General features: G+C 41.0%; 1 protein-coding gene across 3 annotated transcripts in view; it reads right to left on the bottom strand.

The window, feature by feature from the left end:
- USP13 (ubiquitin specific peptidase 13) overlaps positions 1–16,664 on the bottom strand; it is a 117,163-nt gene that overhangs the window by 66,254 nt on the left and 34,245 nt on the right. For 2 of the 3 annotated variants that reach the window (XM_072807490.1, XM_072807491.1), the window contains exons 4-6: positions 10,231–10,352; positions 4,278–4,420; positions 2,503–2,687 (exon numbers count right to left, since the gene is read on the bottom strand). In XM_072807490.1, the coding sequence (XP_072663591.1) occupies positions 2,503–2,687; positions 4,278–4,420; positions 10,231–10,352 (450 nt within the window). Of the gene's footprint in view, positions 1–2,502; positions 2,688–4,277; positions 4,421–4,541; positions 4,677–10,230; positions 10,353–16,664 lie in introns of those variants that run through there. The other variant, XM_072807492.1, reaches the window with a different exon arrangement.

Genomic DNA, 16,664 nt, shown 5'->3' with positions numbered 1-16,664 from the left:
CTAACTAGAGAACACTGAAAGGACTTATGGAACTATCGAAGGATACTAAAGAATATTTAATGACATGGAATATACACATATTTAAATGTTAAATAGAGGAAAATAAGGAATAGAATTTTATATAGTGTGATTCCATTTTTGTAAAAATGTGGGGCAGGGGCAACATGGAGGCATTGTATAAGAACTAATCAAGGCCTGGGATGCCTGGGTGGCTCAGTGGTTGAGCATCTGCCTTCAGCTCAGGGCATGATCCCAGGTCCAGCGATCAAGTCCCACATTGGGCTCCCTGCATGGAGCCTGCTCCTCCCTCTGCCTGGGTCTCTCCTGAATAAATGAATAAAATCTTTAAGAAAAAAAAAGAATTGATCAAGGCTTAAAACAGAAAACAAAACTGAAAGGAAATACCCAAATTGTTAAAAGTGTCTGTCAAATGACAGTACTAGTGATTTTTATTTACTTCTTTAAATTTTTCTGTTTTCTAAATATGTTACACTGAATACCTGCTTTTTGTATAATCAAGGAACAAACATAAAATGTTTCTTCTTCAAGTTGAAAGGAAGAAACCTTAGATAAAAAAAACTCTAAATCATAGTTTAAAAATAAGTTTCATGCTAGAAAAAAGGCTTCTAGAAAATTAAAGATGTGTGGAGAACAGATTTAACCCTTGCCTTTATTATTAGCATACATTTAAATAGGATCTAATTATTTAAATGCTTACATATAGTTGGTTTATTTAACAAAAGTATTTGCACCTACCATATATAAGATTTTGTATGGAACCCAACAATAGGAAGACATAGCTCTGCCTTCAAACAACTGAAATTTTAGAACCTGGCCATGTATACAAATAATTGTAGTTTTAGGTTGTTCTGAGAACTGGACTTCTAATAACTGGTCTTATCAAAGCACTACAAAAAACAACATAGAAAGGAGACACATTGGAAGTGCCTGGATGGTGCAGTCAGTTAAGTGTCTGACTCTTGGTTTCAGCTCAGGTCGTGATCTCAGGGTCATGGGATCAAGCCCTGGGTGGGGCTCCACACTCAGCTTGGAATCTGGAATCTGCTTGGGATTCTCTCTCCTTCTCCCTCTGCCCTCCCCTCGACCCCTGTGTGCATGCTCTCTCTCTTCCTCAAGTACATAAATCTTAAAAAAGAAAGAAAAGAGACACATTCAAATTATTCTCCCCTCCCAATTTTACCCACTAGAATTCCTATATTACAAACCCTTCCTTTTGTAGCCTTATGATGGTTGCCCTATACAGCAGTGATTCAACGATAGCTAAGACCTGAAAGCAACTTGCTGCAACCCTCAATCCAGCTTCATGTCCTGAATTTCCTCTTCAGAATCTGGAACTCATAGGATTTACCCTGGCTTATGTAGAGGTATATCTACTAGGGGAGGGGAATGTTTGGCACCAGGATGCGGGATTTTTGCAGCTACTTGTCTCTAATGAGTTAAACATCAGTCCACTAACTTTGGAAGCAGGAAATTTATCCAAAATATAAATGAAGAGAATCTTTACATGACCCAACTGTCAACCCTCAATTATAAAACAAATGAAAAACAAAACCAGTTCAATGGAAAAAGTATAGTAGACAAGAAGTGTACCATATATAGTGAAAACATCCTAGGCAATTAATTCTGAAGCAGGCTAATTCAGTCATGGAAGAAGACACAAATGTCTTTGCATTTCTCCTAAAAAATCATCTGACCTTAAAGTAAAGAAGAAATCAAGGCTAAGACTTGGAAAAATGAAGAAGACTGTTCTAGGTGTTGGTCGAGATCTACATTTAGTACATGTTTTCAATGACGCTTAGATGATGGATTCTTGTGGCCATTGCTCAGCATTTATGTTTCTTATTATGGATCCTGATATTATTTCCCTTTTCCATCACAAAATGATAGATAGAATTCACTGTACAAACATGGCCAAAAACCAACACCTGAAAGCATACAGTGTGAGAACATAAAGAAAGAGAACCACTTCTGAAGCTGATAGTACAAGTAGGAAACAAGAGGTTGACACAGGGACTCTGACACACAGCATCCTTCAAGATCCCTCTCCTTAATGAATCCCTGCATTTCTGAAATGATACCCCTGTAATGAATTCTACAGCTTCACTCTACTCTTCTAATAGTGGATTTGATTATCCCTGTTCACTCCCCAAGTCCTGGTTCCTACTCCTGTCCTCTTAGCTAAGAGATACACAGAAAGACAGTAACAGTCAACACTAGCAACTAACTTTTACTCAGGCCTTACTGCATGCACTGGGCTAAATGCTTTATGCACATCAACAAACCTATGAGGGAGCTACTGCGATCATCCTCAAGAGGAAGAACCTGAGAAGGATTTGAAGACTTGCCAGTGAGAGATAGAGTCAGGATTCTATGCTGCACTGTGTCCAGAGCCCACATCCTCCAACCCAGGAATGAAGGCACTGGTTCAACCAATTAAGGGGAGCCACTGCAAGTTCCCAAAGTTGGTAAAGGCATACTCACCTGCCCCATCAGGAGTGATGGTTCCCAGTTTCACAGCTAGAGGGTAGCCCATGTCTCTGTAATGCTCCAGTGCGTGGCCGTTGCCTCCAGAGCTGTCAAAGAACCATTTCCCGCACAGCACAGAGCCATCGGTCAGATTCAACCAGAGGTTTTCCCGCAGGTCACACCTGGCACACTTCCAACCACTGAAAAGTTATAGAAGAGCAGTTAGGATCGCTGGAACGTGAGGCACAGCTAGAAAATTAACATTCAAGAAAACAGAGTGTCTCCAGCTGCTGGGGGGCAGGGAGGGATCGAGGAGGGGGGCTGAGGGCGCGAGGAGGGGGTGTCACAGATAATGGTCAGCGGAACAACAGAAACCAGTGCTTCCTCCCCCCTCTTCCCCTTCAGAAGATTAATGTCACCCCTCCCAGAGCAGCAGGACCAGTCAGTACCCTGCCTGCCTCTGCTATGGTTCTTTTACTTTAGAAAACAGACACAGAACCTGAGGTTACGAGGGGAGGTCGTTTCCTTAAAATTCCTACGCGAAGGACAGTGGAGTTCATATAAGTCTAAAACATTAAGGATCCCATGTGCATAAACATGCAAAGTTCTAAAGATTTTATTTATTTGAGAGGGAGAGACAGAAATTAAACAAAATCCTACTATGCAGCAAATCTGAATTAAGCAGAATGTCAACTTTACTGAAGGTTAAATGTCAGGTTTGTGCCAAGTATCTTACAGAAGTTTGATCATCTAATTCTGTTAAACACCATTCAAAATCAGTATCCCCATCCCCACTGTCAAAGGGAGAAATTGAGAAATAGCCTGCCTTCCCCTAGAATAGGAATGCAGTATAGGCAGGTTTCAACAAGACCAGACACCTGCCTAATCCATCTGCTCTTTCCCTCAAGCACCTGCCTCTGTCAACACAACAGACTTAACAGGAGATGCTAATGTAGCCCAAAGAGCATTCCAGCCAAAAAGTTGACAACCAAAGACTGTTGGGTTCTCCTGGAAGCAGACTCTGAAACAAAGATCTGAATGTAAATGGCTTGTCTGGGAGGTGATCCTAGGAAGCACTGCAGAGAAATAAAACTGGAAAGGGCAAGAAGCCAGTCCAGGTATGTCAACAAACAGATGACCACCATGGGCAAGTGGGGCTCAGTCCAGGTGGGGAACTCCAGGAAACAGCCCTCTCAAAGGGTAAGGGTCCAGGGTGTGTATCCATCCACTCCACAGTCACTGGTTGAGGGCTGTTCCAGGAGGACAGAAGGGAGCATGAACTCTGTGGCATTTCTAACTGTCCCATGCACAGTCCTACCTGGCCTCATCAGGCAGAAAAAGCCCTCAAGCAAAGAGCTGCAGGTGCTAGCCACTGAGAGCTAGGGGTAGGGATGAGCTCAGGGGTCTGCACTGGCCAACTTCAGCCTCTACAAAGGTACAGATAATTTTAGAAAGAATTTTGAGCTTAGTTTTGATCAGAGGCATCCAGTAAAAATATATATAACTGCTAATTCAGAGAAGAGATAGAAAGGTAAATATTCCTTTGGCCAGTTTTTTTTAAAGATTTTATTTATTTATTCATAAAGACACACACAGAGAGAGAGAGAGAGAGGCAGAGACACAGGCAGAGGGAGAAGCAGGCTCCACGCAGAGCCCAACGTGGGACTCCATCCCGGGTCTCCAGGATCACACCCCGGGCTGCAGGCGGCGCCAAACCGCTGCGCCACCAGGGCTGCCCTCCTTTGGCCAGTTTGAAGGGGTAAAGTTCCATTTCACTATCTAACACTCACCTTGGAGGAATCCTGACTCCGTTGTCCAATTGGGTAAGGTTATTGGCGTATTTGGATACTGGCAATTCATTTTCCCATGTGTCTGGGTCCTGCTTTCTATATGGAGATTTTGAACTGAGAACCGCATCACAAGCAATTGTTACCTGTAAGACAAGCCCCAATGTCATACGTAAATCTGTTTGAGAGAATAGCAAGTTCTAGAAAACAAATGTAAACTTTATTAATAAATACAACCTAATCCAAGAAAATTCAGACAGCAGTTACCATAAGAGCAAGATCCTAGTTAGCTGATTCCAGCAATTTCTCCATGAATCTAGCTAGGTTTTGTCCCTAACCTAGAGTGTGCAGTATTGACAATGATACAAGATAGCAAGGAACACAATCTAGTTTGTAAATCCAAGCACAGAAGTCAGATTTAACAATTTCTTAGCAAGCAGAGTTAAAAGTATACGGCAAACAATTTATAAGAGTGAAATTAGCTACAGGAATGCCTAGGATTAACCCAAGTGGTGTGTTTTCCTCCTAACAAATAAATACCCAGATATCCAATATCCTCAACTCATCACACAATGGCATGTGGTCAAAGGCATTTGAATGGAATGCAAACAGCATGGCTCCATTTCTTAATCTGGTGCAAATGTGACCCTGGATGGGGACATGTCTAGGTGTCTCTGTGCCAGATCAGTCTACATCATGAACAAATCTGTGATGTCCAGCTTGCGGCCAACTGACCACAGAGGAAGGGGGTGCAAATTCTCTGTTTTCTCCCAAACCTGATTAATCCGGGACATATGCCTACCACCACATTTGCTATTTGCTTAATGCTATAATAACTATTTCTGTCTTTAAAAACAGAGCCTGGTGTGAATGTAAAATGGCGCAGCCACTTTGGCAAACAGCTTGGCAGTTCCACATATGGTTAAACAGAGTCACCATATAGCCTAGCAATTAGACTCGTAGGTATATATCCCAGAAAAATAAAAATATGTGCCCCTGCAAAAACTTATACACATATGTTCACAGAAGCATATTTATAATAGCCAAAAAGCAGAAACAACCCAATTGGCCATTAATGACAAGTAGATAAATAAAATGTCATATGTCCACACAATGGAATGTTATTCAGTAGTAAAAAGAATGAAGTCCTGATACATGCTACAACATGAGTGAATCTTGAAAAGACATACTAATTTTTAAAAGCAGTCACCAAAAAAACTATGTATAATGTATTACTCCATTTGTATGAAATGTTCAGAATAGGCAAATCCATGGAGACAGAGTAAATTAGTGATTGCCAGGGGCTGGGAGGGATGACGGGTGGGGGGCTGATGAAAACATTCCACATGGAGACAGTAGCAATGGATGCCCAACTCCAAATATAACAAAAGCCACAGAATGGTTTTTAAAAGTTTTTACACCAACATGTCCCCACATTAGTAACATCTTGCACAATTAGCTGAACACTGTGCAGAGTATTTTCCCCTGGGTCGCCCTAAAACTCATCAAGAGACCATGAAGGAAGCTCCCTCAGCTGCTATTTCACTCCCACTCAACCCATGAGCAATTCCTCTAACTCCTACATCCAAAATCTATTTGGAATCTTCCTCTTCTCAACTTCACTCACACTCATCTTGGTCCCGGCCACTAAAACACCTCACCCAGACGGCCACACAGCAGCCTCCTCACCGGTTCCTCTCTCCCACTCCTGCCCCCTCCTCCACACAGCAGCCACACTGGTCTGCTGCGAATATCAGATTGTCTCCTGCAGCAGCCTGAAACTCTCCCAGGTACTCCCGACTGATGACACTGAGCAAGGCACAGTCAAGAAGAAAGAAGAGGTCTCTGCCCCCTGAAAGCTTATACTCCATTACATGTCAGGCATCCATAAGTATACTTAAACCTTTTAAAAGAGATATTCCCATTCATCTCTCACCACAAGCACTTGTACAGAATTACCCATTTCTTTCAATTATCAAAGTCAGGGGCACCTGGGTGGCTCAGTTAATCATCTGCCTTCGGTTCAGGTCATGATCCCAGTGTCCTGGGATCTGAGCTCTGCGCAGCAGAGAACCTGCTTCTCCCTCTTCCTCTGCCCCTCTCCCCTACTCCTGTTCTCACTCACTCTGCGGTCTCTCTCAAATAAATAAATCTTTTAAAAAAATTATCAAAACTCATCTCCCACTTCCTTCCAGGAATGCCCTAGAAACTAGTGTTGAGGTCACCACAAACCCCTTCCTGATCCTACAGGTTTGGGCTGCCTTAACACTTCCATGCTGCCTTAGCTCTTTTGGCTACACATCCTAATCTTTTTAATCTGGCCTGTTATTACAAGCTCCTTGTTGCTTCAATGACTATCTCAATCCATTCCCTGTCCTCCTCTGGATCCTTCTCCACAATGCACAATAATGCTGACCAAGCTTTGAACATAATATTCTCTCTTTAATTTGAATATACTTGTTGGTGACACTCAACAAAACTTCCTCAAACTTCTGGGCCACTATAAAACACTAATCTAGTGTTTTCAGCGTATCACCTGAAATCATTTAGCAGCCCTTCATATGGACCATAGCTGAAGAGCAGGATCTATTACCCTATAATTATGCCATGAATTCTCTTTCCCCAGATTTGTTATCTAGAATGAAGGAAAAAACTTGGTAATAGTCCTGGCTCCATCGCAGGTCTCCTAGGCCTCAAATTCAGTAGTGTTCTGGAACTGACTCAAACTGGCTCACAGAACTGATTCTTAAATTTTAAGAAATTCTGCAAGATGGTTGTTAAATACACCCATTACTGAAAATTAAATTATAAAAACTTACAATCAAGTAAAATATATTTTTTAAAAGTAACAAATATTCAAAACTCTTCACTTTTCATTCTACACTCATACACTTTCTGTATGCTCTTAAGGTTATTTATATTTACATCATGTGACATGGAAACTCTATATAATGGTGTGCTACTGCACATTCTCTTTTCAACACTGCTTTCGGAGACATCACACTAATCTGAAATCAGCCAGGGTGCAAATATTACGCCATGGAAATCATCAAACACTACAGAGCAGGTTTTTTCCCCCAGGGAGCTCATTGCTAAATATTTACAAGCACACCACTGCTTGAGTTCCTGATGTCTAAAAAGAGGCACTGGATTTCAGGTTATCAGATCCCTACTGAGTTCCAAATGCTATTATCTCTGTGAATTCCATATCACTGAGAGGTGGTTTAGCTTCCTGGTACAATCCACGGACTTCCTATCTGAAACAGAATTTTATCTGTGCTGAGAAGCTCAAAAGATGAAGGAAGAGTCATCTGGTTGGATAATTTTCAGCTCAATAATTCTTGCTACTTAAAAGCTTAAAGAGAGTCTGCCTTCAGCTCAGCTCATGACCCCAGGGTCCTGGGATTGAGCCCCACATGGGGCTCCCTGCTCAGTGGGGAGTCTGCTTCTCCCTCTACCCCTGCTCATGCTCTCTCTCTCTCACTTGCCCATGCTCTGTCAAATAAATAAATAAATAAATATCTTTAAAAGCTTAAAAACAGAATATCAAACACAAAAATGTACCAGAAGAATGAAAAGAAAAGACAGGAACTAGCACCTATTATATAAATAAGTCCTATTATATAAATCAATCCTATTAGATACCATCAGATAAGACCAGGCTTTTCTTTCAATCTCTCCACCCCAACTTCCAAATAATTCTCCCTCTCCTGGGGATCCCTGGGTGGCGCAGCAGTTTGGCGCCTGCTTTTGGCCCGGGGCGCAATCCTGGAGACCCGGGATCGAATCCCACATCGGGCTCCCGGTGCATGGAGCCTGCTTCTCCCTCTGCCTGTGTCTCTGCCTCTCTCTCTCTCTCTCTCTCTGTCTATCATAAATAAATAAAAAAATTTTTTTTAAAAAGTTTAAAAAAAATTCTCCCTCTCCTTTTTAAAAAATTTTCATATATTTCTTAATTCTAAAAGACTCTATTAAAAATTATAACATATATTGAGGGATTCAGATTTCTACGACACTTCACTTTAAGTAAAAGTATTCACACTTTGAATTATATTCTGAGTATGGGAATAATTAAAAAACACTTAAGGCCTCTTTCATGAACTCTTTCACATAAAGACTTTTTCCTTCCTAAGTGAGAGAAAAATCATTTCTCATGACATTTATTCACAATGTGCTTCTTTATTTCTGTTCTGACAGCAGATGAAAGAGCTATGTTAAACAGGGCAGGCAGTAAGAACTCTCAGGATCCTGGAGATACAAGCTTTAGTATATAATTTCAGGTAATGGGACAAGGTGAGACCATTTTGCCACTCATATATTTTATCCTTGGTAACAGCCACATGAGTCAACACAGGGAACTGGAGAAACGAGAGGTAATTTAATTCTCTATGCACTGCTAAACACTGTGCACTTAGCGCTAAAAAGGATATGTCACATATAATAATTAGAGGAAAGAGCTACAGTAGCTAAATACACAACATTTTCATTTCTATGGTCTTATATTTAGGTATAAAGTAGGTCAGGGGCAAAAGAGGTTGAATGGTAGAAACCTGGCCTCTAATGACATGGGAACCCCAAGCACAAACACGGCCCCCCCTCCTGGCAGAAGCAAGTGAGCAGGTGGCTGTAGATACAAAGTCACACAATGTCCTGAAGATTCCCAGCCCGAACACCTGGCTTTTGTGCTGGTGAAGTGCGAGAAGGGAAGGAAAGAACTAGCATGCCTGAACTCCACTGACCCTGACCCCCAGCCTCCAGTGGCCAGGCTCTGAGAAGTCTGAGTGTGCAGAGAGTGGAAAAGAGGAAAAAGAAGGGAAGAGAACAAAAGAGAGAAGGATGGGGTGGGGAGATAATACGAGAAAGGAAGAATGAACACGAGGAATGGTTGGGTCCTCATCGGAGCTCCGCACCCCTTTACAGGATCAAAGTAAAACAGAAGCTGGCCTACTCACATGGCCACTGCCGCCCCCAGCTTTCTGTTGTTCAGAAAGGTGAAAGTTGCTCCATAAAAAAACAAGGGAAGAGAAGAGGAAAAAAGAAAAATTCACCACTAAATCTAAATGTTAAAACCTAGAAAGTAGTCTTAGTCTTCCTGAGGAACAAAACTTTCAAGGAGTCTCACGTTACCACGGAGCTCCCGTAGACTTGTGATTTGTAAACATTTGGTTATTTTTATAATCATGTTGCTGTTGTTTTGGCAGAGAAATCCTTATTTTTCCCAAATGAAATCTCACATGGAAGTCTAACATACAGAAGAGATAAAAATATAGCCACTCCTCTGATTAGAAGACACCCCTTTCAGGGCGCCTTGCTGGCTCAGTCAGTTAAGTGTCTGCCTTTGTTCGGGTCATGATCCAGGGTCCTGGGATTGAGGCCCATGTCGGGTTCCCTGCTCACCAGGGAGTCTGCTTCTCCCTCTCCCTCTACCACTCCTCCTGCTTGTGCTCTCTCTCTGTCAAATAAATAAAATAAAATCTTAAAAAAAAAAAAAAAAAAAAAGGAAAAGGAAGACACCCCACCCCGTCCAACAGCCCCTGTACATCTCAGGGGCACAGTGTTAAAATCTAAGCAACAGATTGTGAATTACAAGTGGCAAGAAGCCAGCCCACCATGAGAGAGGCCAACCCACCATGGGGGAGGCCAGTCCACCACAGGGATGTGGGGAAGGCCAGCCCAATAGGGAGCGACCAGCCCAATGTTTATATGCTTACAGGCCCACACAGCAATGGAAATCACAGGCAGCAGAGAGTATCGGGCCCAACACTACTAACACCTCACCCTGAAAGACTCTTTCACAGAGAAGAAGCAATCTGCTCATGTTCATGCTCATTCTTCTCCTCTTCTCTCATTCAACCTGCTTTCCCCACCCCCGAGTACACACACACACCGCACACGCACACACACCTGACACAGAGAGTCACGCGCATCTAGCTAGCAGCCGTGCACACTCACTGACCAGGGCTGGTAACTCCTCAATATTTGGTAGTGCTATTTCATAGTGGTCTGGGAATATAACAAGTTTGGCTTCGTCTTCATATTCATAATCGTCGCTATTTAAATCGTCATCAGTATCTAGATCTGAGGAAAAAACAAAAACAAAGAACAAGAAGTGAAGACAGAACATTCTCCACTGAGGCAGCACTCACTGGGAAAGCCAGAAATCCACAGGACTGACAAACCAAGAGCATGACATTTACGATTCCCTCCTCTGATGACCATCCGTCTGCCCCAAAACAGGAGTAAAGGGCCTACCATCTTTCCTAAGTTACAAACACTTATTAATAAGTGACGGATGAATAAAGACAGTCCTACCATACAGCTTTATGATTAAAATAGATACGGGTGGGACACCTGGATGGCTCAGCGATTAAGCGTCTGCCTTCAGCCCAGGACGTGATCCTGGAGACCCGGGATCGAGTCCCACATCAGGCTCCCTGCATGGAGCCTGCTTCTCCCTCTGCTTCTGCCTGTGTCTCTGCCTCTCTGTGTGTGTCTCTCCTGAATAAATAAATAAATAAAATCTAAAAAATAAAAAAATAAAAGGATGAGAAATATTTTAAAAAATAAATAAAATAGATACAGGTGCTAGATATTCAATTCTTAAATATTTTTAAAGGAGTAAAATCGTTAATTATGACTTGTTGGGTACCTGGCTCCTGATTGCGTAAGAATGGATTGGAATGTTCTTCACAACACTGTCATATGGAAGAAAGTAAAGGGTTTTCCAAATAGATAAACCAAGGTTCAAATTCCAGTTCCAAAATTTAACGTAACTTTGAGCAAGTTACAAAGTCTCTAATTCTTAGTTTCCTCATTTGTGAAATGGAGAAAACAGATCTTATCTCACAAAGCTTATACGAAAAATAAAATAAGAAATTATAGACAAGAGACCTGGCACATAATAGGTAGTCAATAAATGATAGCTATTATTTAAAAATAAAATTACAATTTCCCTCTCTCTGTCTCTCCCTCTCTCCTCTACCCCTTCTAGGAATTATTAAGATATTGCATCACAAACCAGAGGGGAAAACCCCATAATATAAGCAGTCCCGTTGTCCACAGGATGTACAGAATTTTTAGTAAGAAACTTGGGCTCCTCTAGCCTATTATGTATCAAGTCATCACCTGTTTGCTTGGCTAACCTCTGGTGAAGGTTTAGTGAAGGCTCAAGGAAATGTCTTGTCACAATATTCACATGGACACTTCAGCCCTACATTTGCATGGATGCCAGGATCCCAGATCAGGTTTGTCTATTTAGATGTTTGAAACTATGGTGACAGGAGCTATTGAGCCATATTCCACTCACATCACACATAAACAGGTACACAAACATGAGCCTGTAGACAGAAAAAAAGTGACTTTCGTAAATGAAGCAAACACCTGAGAACCAAAGGATCTAGGTTCTCTTAATCACCTGGTTGTTTGCCTCTAATCAAAAAGCATATCTTTTTGTGTACAGCTCTGCTCCTTAATTCTCAAAAGGAGGCAGTCTTAAGTGGAAAATGAGATACAGGGAAAACACGATCTTGACAATTTAATAAAAGATTCCAAACAGTAAGGGTCAGAAATGCCAAAATGAAGAAATTGCCAACGTTATTAGGTAGCCATAGAGGTCAGTTTGACAAAAAGCAATGTTAAAAATGCTTCTAAGAGTTTAGGGAGTTGTTAAAGGTGTTATTTGCTAGATGGGATGCTGCCCAATTCATGAATCATGTAATAAAAGCAACTAGATCTTCAAATTTTTTAAAAAGTAACAAAAGGCATTTATTTGAAGGAAATGATTCAAATAAATACATTCTATATGTTCAAAATGTGAATGCCCCAATATCTATAATAATAAAAATTAGGACCTAACTGTTCAATGAGAATGGTGTTCAACCCAATAATATTATTTAAATGATATTTATTTAGGCTATGTAGAAACAGGGAAATATTTATGCTATGTCAATGCTGAAAATACATAATCCATCTCCACTGTAAAAACGACTTTGTAAAAGTTTTATGCTCATAGACAAGAAACAGAAGGAAATCTGAACAAATGAAAACAGTGAGTGGGTGAGCTTTTTCTATTCTTAAATCTTTATTACATCTTTTGTAACAATTTTAAGGAACCAAAGTACAACTCTTTTGTTTTTATATATAGATTTGGCTCATATAACGTTATTACCTAAGCGTCTCTTGTCCACAGAAAACACATTCACTTAATACTAAGTCAGATCTTACCTGGCCAAACACAATGATAAACTAAGTCTAAAAAAATCCTGCTCTGTCATTTACTAACTATGTAATCCTGGGCAAGTTCTTTCCAAGTTCACTTTCCTCAGGAGTAAACCATGAATAATGTTATTTACCCCCACAAGATTATTGAGAGGATTAAACAAGGTAAGGTTTTAAGGCATCTAGGATAGGACCTGGCAGGTCTTAGGGGCTGCACAGATAGCAACCCCCATCATCACCATCACCACTTTCTCTACACATCTGACAACCGAATCGAAAGTGCTTTCCCCTCCCTGTGGCTCATCCCAAAGACGAAGACCATGATATCACGTGGAGATCCTCCTCTGTGAACATATGAATTTCAGAGGCTTCTAGAGAGGAAACTGTCAGAGCAGGGAATGGGTCTTATTCACCTTGGATATGTCCAGCCCCTGCACAGTACCCAGCACACACCACGCACTCAGTAAATGTCTGTGAAAGATTTCAGGAAGTTAAAAACCCCAATATGCTAAGGACAACAGCAAAGCAGGAGCACCACAAGGATACCTGTGGGTTTGCGGTTTTTTAAATTGGTTAACAGATATGTGCTTAAAAATAAGCAAAGTACTGTCATGCAAAAAAAGCTGAACTTTATTGGGCTTCTTTACACTTCGTCTATTGTCATTTTTATTTTTATTTTTAATTCGATGGGATATAAGGGGACCATGATCTTTCCCAAACATCTTTATCCAAATTAAGGAAAAATCAGCAGAAGTAACCTACACCCTAGTTTTAAAGGACAAATTTAGGGTTTCTCCTATATGACCTCACAATCTTAGGTAAAAATCTACAAGTTCCAAATTTCCCTAGAGTCTTACCACCCCAAAAATATCTAGTTGAGGAACCTGCAGAGAAATTATGCCCTACGGACCAGTAGGTCTAGGATCTCCAACCAATCCAGCAGCTACTTTCCACTATGGCTATTAACTGGCAATACCTGAATGGACTCTTTTTCTAAATTAAAAAAAAGGTTTTAAAATATCTCTTCCCAATTCTACTTCAATGGTCCTCTCAGATCCCTGGGAGAAGTGGCTGGGACCACAGCCATTTCCGAGAAGTGACTTACCTAAGCAGCACTATGGAAGAAAAAGACCCCTAAATCAAACCAGGACTCTGACACCCAGCTCAGAGGTGTCCCGGCCTGACCAGACTGACTAATCTGTGGGCTAGAGGTGAGAGGTCTCACTGATCCAGTGCTGCAAAATCTGACCAACCATTCACCATCACAAGAAGGTATGGGGGAAACCTTGAACGCAGACCCTGTTCTGGGGCCTACTTCAGAAGGAAGTGGCAAAATGGAGTTTACTAGAACCTTTTGGCCATTATAGATAACAGCTGGATTATCTGAGGGAGTTCCCTAATAGGCCCATTCCTAGAAATTTCTACAAATGTTCTGTTTTAAACCCGTTTCTCATCAAGTATGAATATGAGGTCTAAAACCAAAAAAGTGGAAAGTTAAGCTCTCTGAGGTTTGGTGGTGGTTTTTTGACGTCTCAGACTTCAGACACAAAGAACTTGACTCCTTTACTCCTATTCTGAAAGCTGATGGGAAGGAGGAGAAATCAATAAAAATGTAAATATTTAAAATTGTTTGAATGACATACCAAAGATACGTACTAAATACATTAGCAGTTATTTACACATCTATATGCATTTGTAGCTTGACTATAAAAAATATGTAAGATTAGGCCGGAACTACATCATGAGTCCTGGGGTATTTTTTGAAGATCCTGGACTCCCTTATATCCCCCCTTCTCTCCTTCTATCTCATAAAATGGTAAGTTTGTATCAGCTGAGTCCAAAAATTCACAGTCTCCCCTATTGTTATAAGTTATCTTTTAAAAGACAATCTAACAGTGTCCCTCTCTAGCTTAAAAACATTGACACAGAGCTACCTACTTTCTCCGTACACAGCGGCCCTAAGCCAAAAGAAATCCCCTATAGCTCCATTTATTTAGTAGTTGGGTCCAAACAACTTAAAAAGTATTTATGTTCTAAAGACTTAGTAACTGGGCAGCCCCAGTGTCACAGCGGTTTAGCGCCGCCTGCAGCCTAGGGCGTGATCCTGGAGACCCTGGATCAAGTCCCACGTCGGGCTCTCTGCATGGTGCCTGCTTCTCCCTCTGCCTATGTCTCTGCCTCTCTCTCTCTCTCTCTCTCTCTCTGTGTCTCTATGAATAAATAAATAAATAATCTTTAAAAAAAATAAAGATTTAGTAACCATCCGAGAAAATAATATACATAAATGGAAAGACAGAAATGTTCTATTTCACTCTGAAATAACCACAGTCCCTTGTTAATGGGATATGTACCCTTGTTGGACACTGCGCAACTTCTCTTTGAATCACATGGAACACTTCCACCCTCATTTCCTGTCCCACATTTACTTTCACATGGTACTTGCCTTTTATCATAGAAACCACAAAAAAAAAAAAAAAAGTTGCACAAAGAGGTGAAGTCACTGAAAGGAATACAGGATACTTCGATAGTAAAACTATACCAGTTAAATAGTTCATGCAATGTTCAAGCATCACTGCTGTTCCCTTGAAGTGTTAAAATATCTGTGGTGCACCTGTGAGTTCACTGTGGCACTCCACTGTGCCTCAGAGCACAGTTTGGAATCTAAGTGTTAATGGTCCCCAACTGCCTACAGGAAAAAAGTCTAAAAGCATGATATATATCTATACTAAGAATATATAAGATATATAAGAATGTGCAAATAGAAGATACTATTTGTCCCTAGGGAGAATAACCAAGTAAGCTAGGAGGCAGAGAAGCAAGAAAGACTTACTGTTCATTATCGAGCCCTTTATAACTTTTCAATTTCAAGCTTTATCCAAAAAAACATTGTTCTAAAAATGTTTTTAAATCCTAAATATAAAAAGTCTAAAACTTAAGTGGTTCAAAAATTAATAATTGTTATTGTTGATTTAAACACACACACACACACACACACACCAGCAAAAACTAGAGCTGAGTGAAGGATCCTTAACTGTGACTTCCCCTGAATGGACAACAAGGTAATTGGGACGAGTGACTTCAATGCTAAGGGGCAAGATGGTGCTCAGGAGACTTGGATAAGCCATTTTGCACCAGCTAATGGTCCCAGTTTCTCTTATAAAATCAACACTGGAGGCCATAATGGAATGATTCAATGAGTTCAATGTCACTGTTGAGCCAGTGAAAAAGGAACTGGTCACAAAGTCATGAAGCAACTGGGGAAAAAGAAGATTCTGTCCAGGAGAAATCATTAATCAGCTGCATCTACTTTGTGAGGAGAACTGGGGCATCATGAGGACATTTCAATAGCGTGAAGAAGTGCTTTCTAGTCAAAGAAACAAAAAGACTGCAAGAGAGTTCCGAGTTGTCTTCCTCTCCCAGAAGAGACAACCCCAATGTCCCTCTTGGGAAGGAGTGTGTGCAGAGGCGACTAGCTCCCATTCTCCCCTTCTTCCTCAAACAGACTCTATGAAACCAGTTAATAAACTTTATGTACTTTATGTACAGCACATGGTATGGCCACATGATCAAGTTCTGACAGGGGAGATGTAACCTAAATTGCTGCTTAGAGATCTCTGAGAAGGCCGCTAAATAAGGAAGCTGATGACTCACAGGGAGACTACATTTTTTTTCCCTTCCCCCTTCATCTTTCCTGCTTTCTGGAATGAGGATGTAATGGCAGGATTTCCAGAAGCCATTATGGACCATGAAATGACCATGGGATTAGAATCATAAGGCAGGATGGAGGGTGAAGCAGAAATACAGGAAGAGTCTAGATCCTGATGAACATGAGGCCATCACATAAGCCTGAATTTGCTGCTTCCCAATATCCTCTACATGAGAGAGAAATAATACCTTATTTAAGGTCACCAATATTTTAAATTTTCTGTTATATAAACCAGATTGAAGCCTATATGGTCTTTTACTTGAAATTAATGCACAGGCCACGTCAGCTTGAAGACCGCTATGATCAGTATGACAAGAGAAAAGTGACTGCTGTCAGGGACATGACACATCATATCAAGGGAGCTGTAAATCTGGGCTTGCAAAACCAAATTCTTACAGGGAGGAGGTAGGCAACATAAATTTGTGAAGCATCTGGGTAACAAACAATAGAGAGAAACAGGGCCTGGG

This window comes from Canis lupus, chromosome 31 (assembly GCF_048164855.1).
Source record: "Canis lupus baileyi chromosome 31, mCanLup2.hap1, whole genome shotgun sequence".
In the NCBI taxonomy this organism is placed as follows: Eukaryota; Metazoa; Chordata; class Mammalia; order Carnivora; family Canidae; genus Canis; species Canis lupus.
The sequence above is the reverse complement of the archived record's forward strand: the minus strand, read 5'-3'. Positions and strand labels throughout refer to the sequence as shown.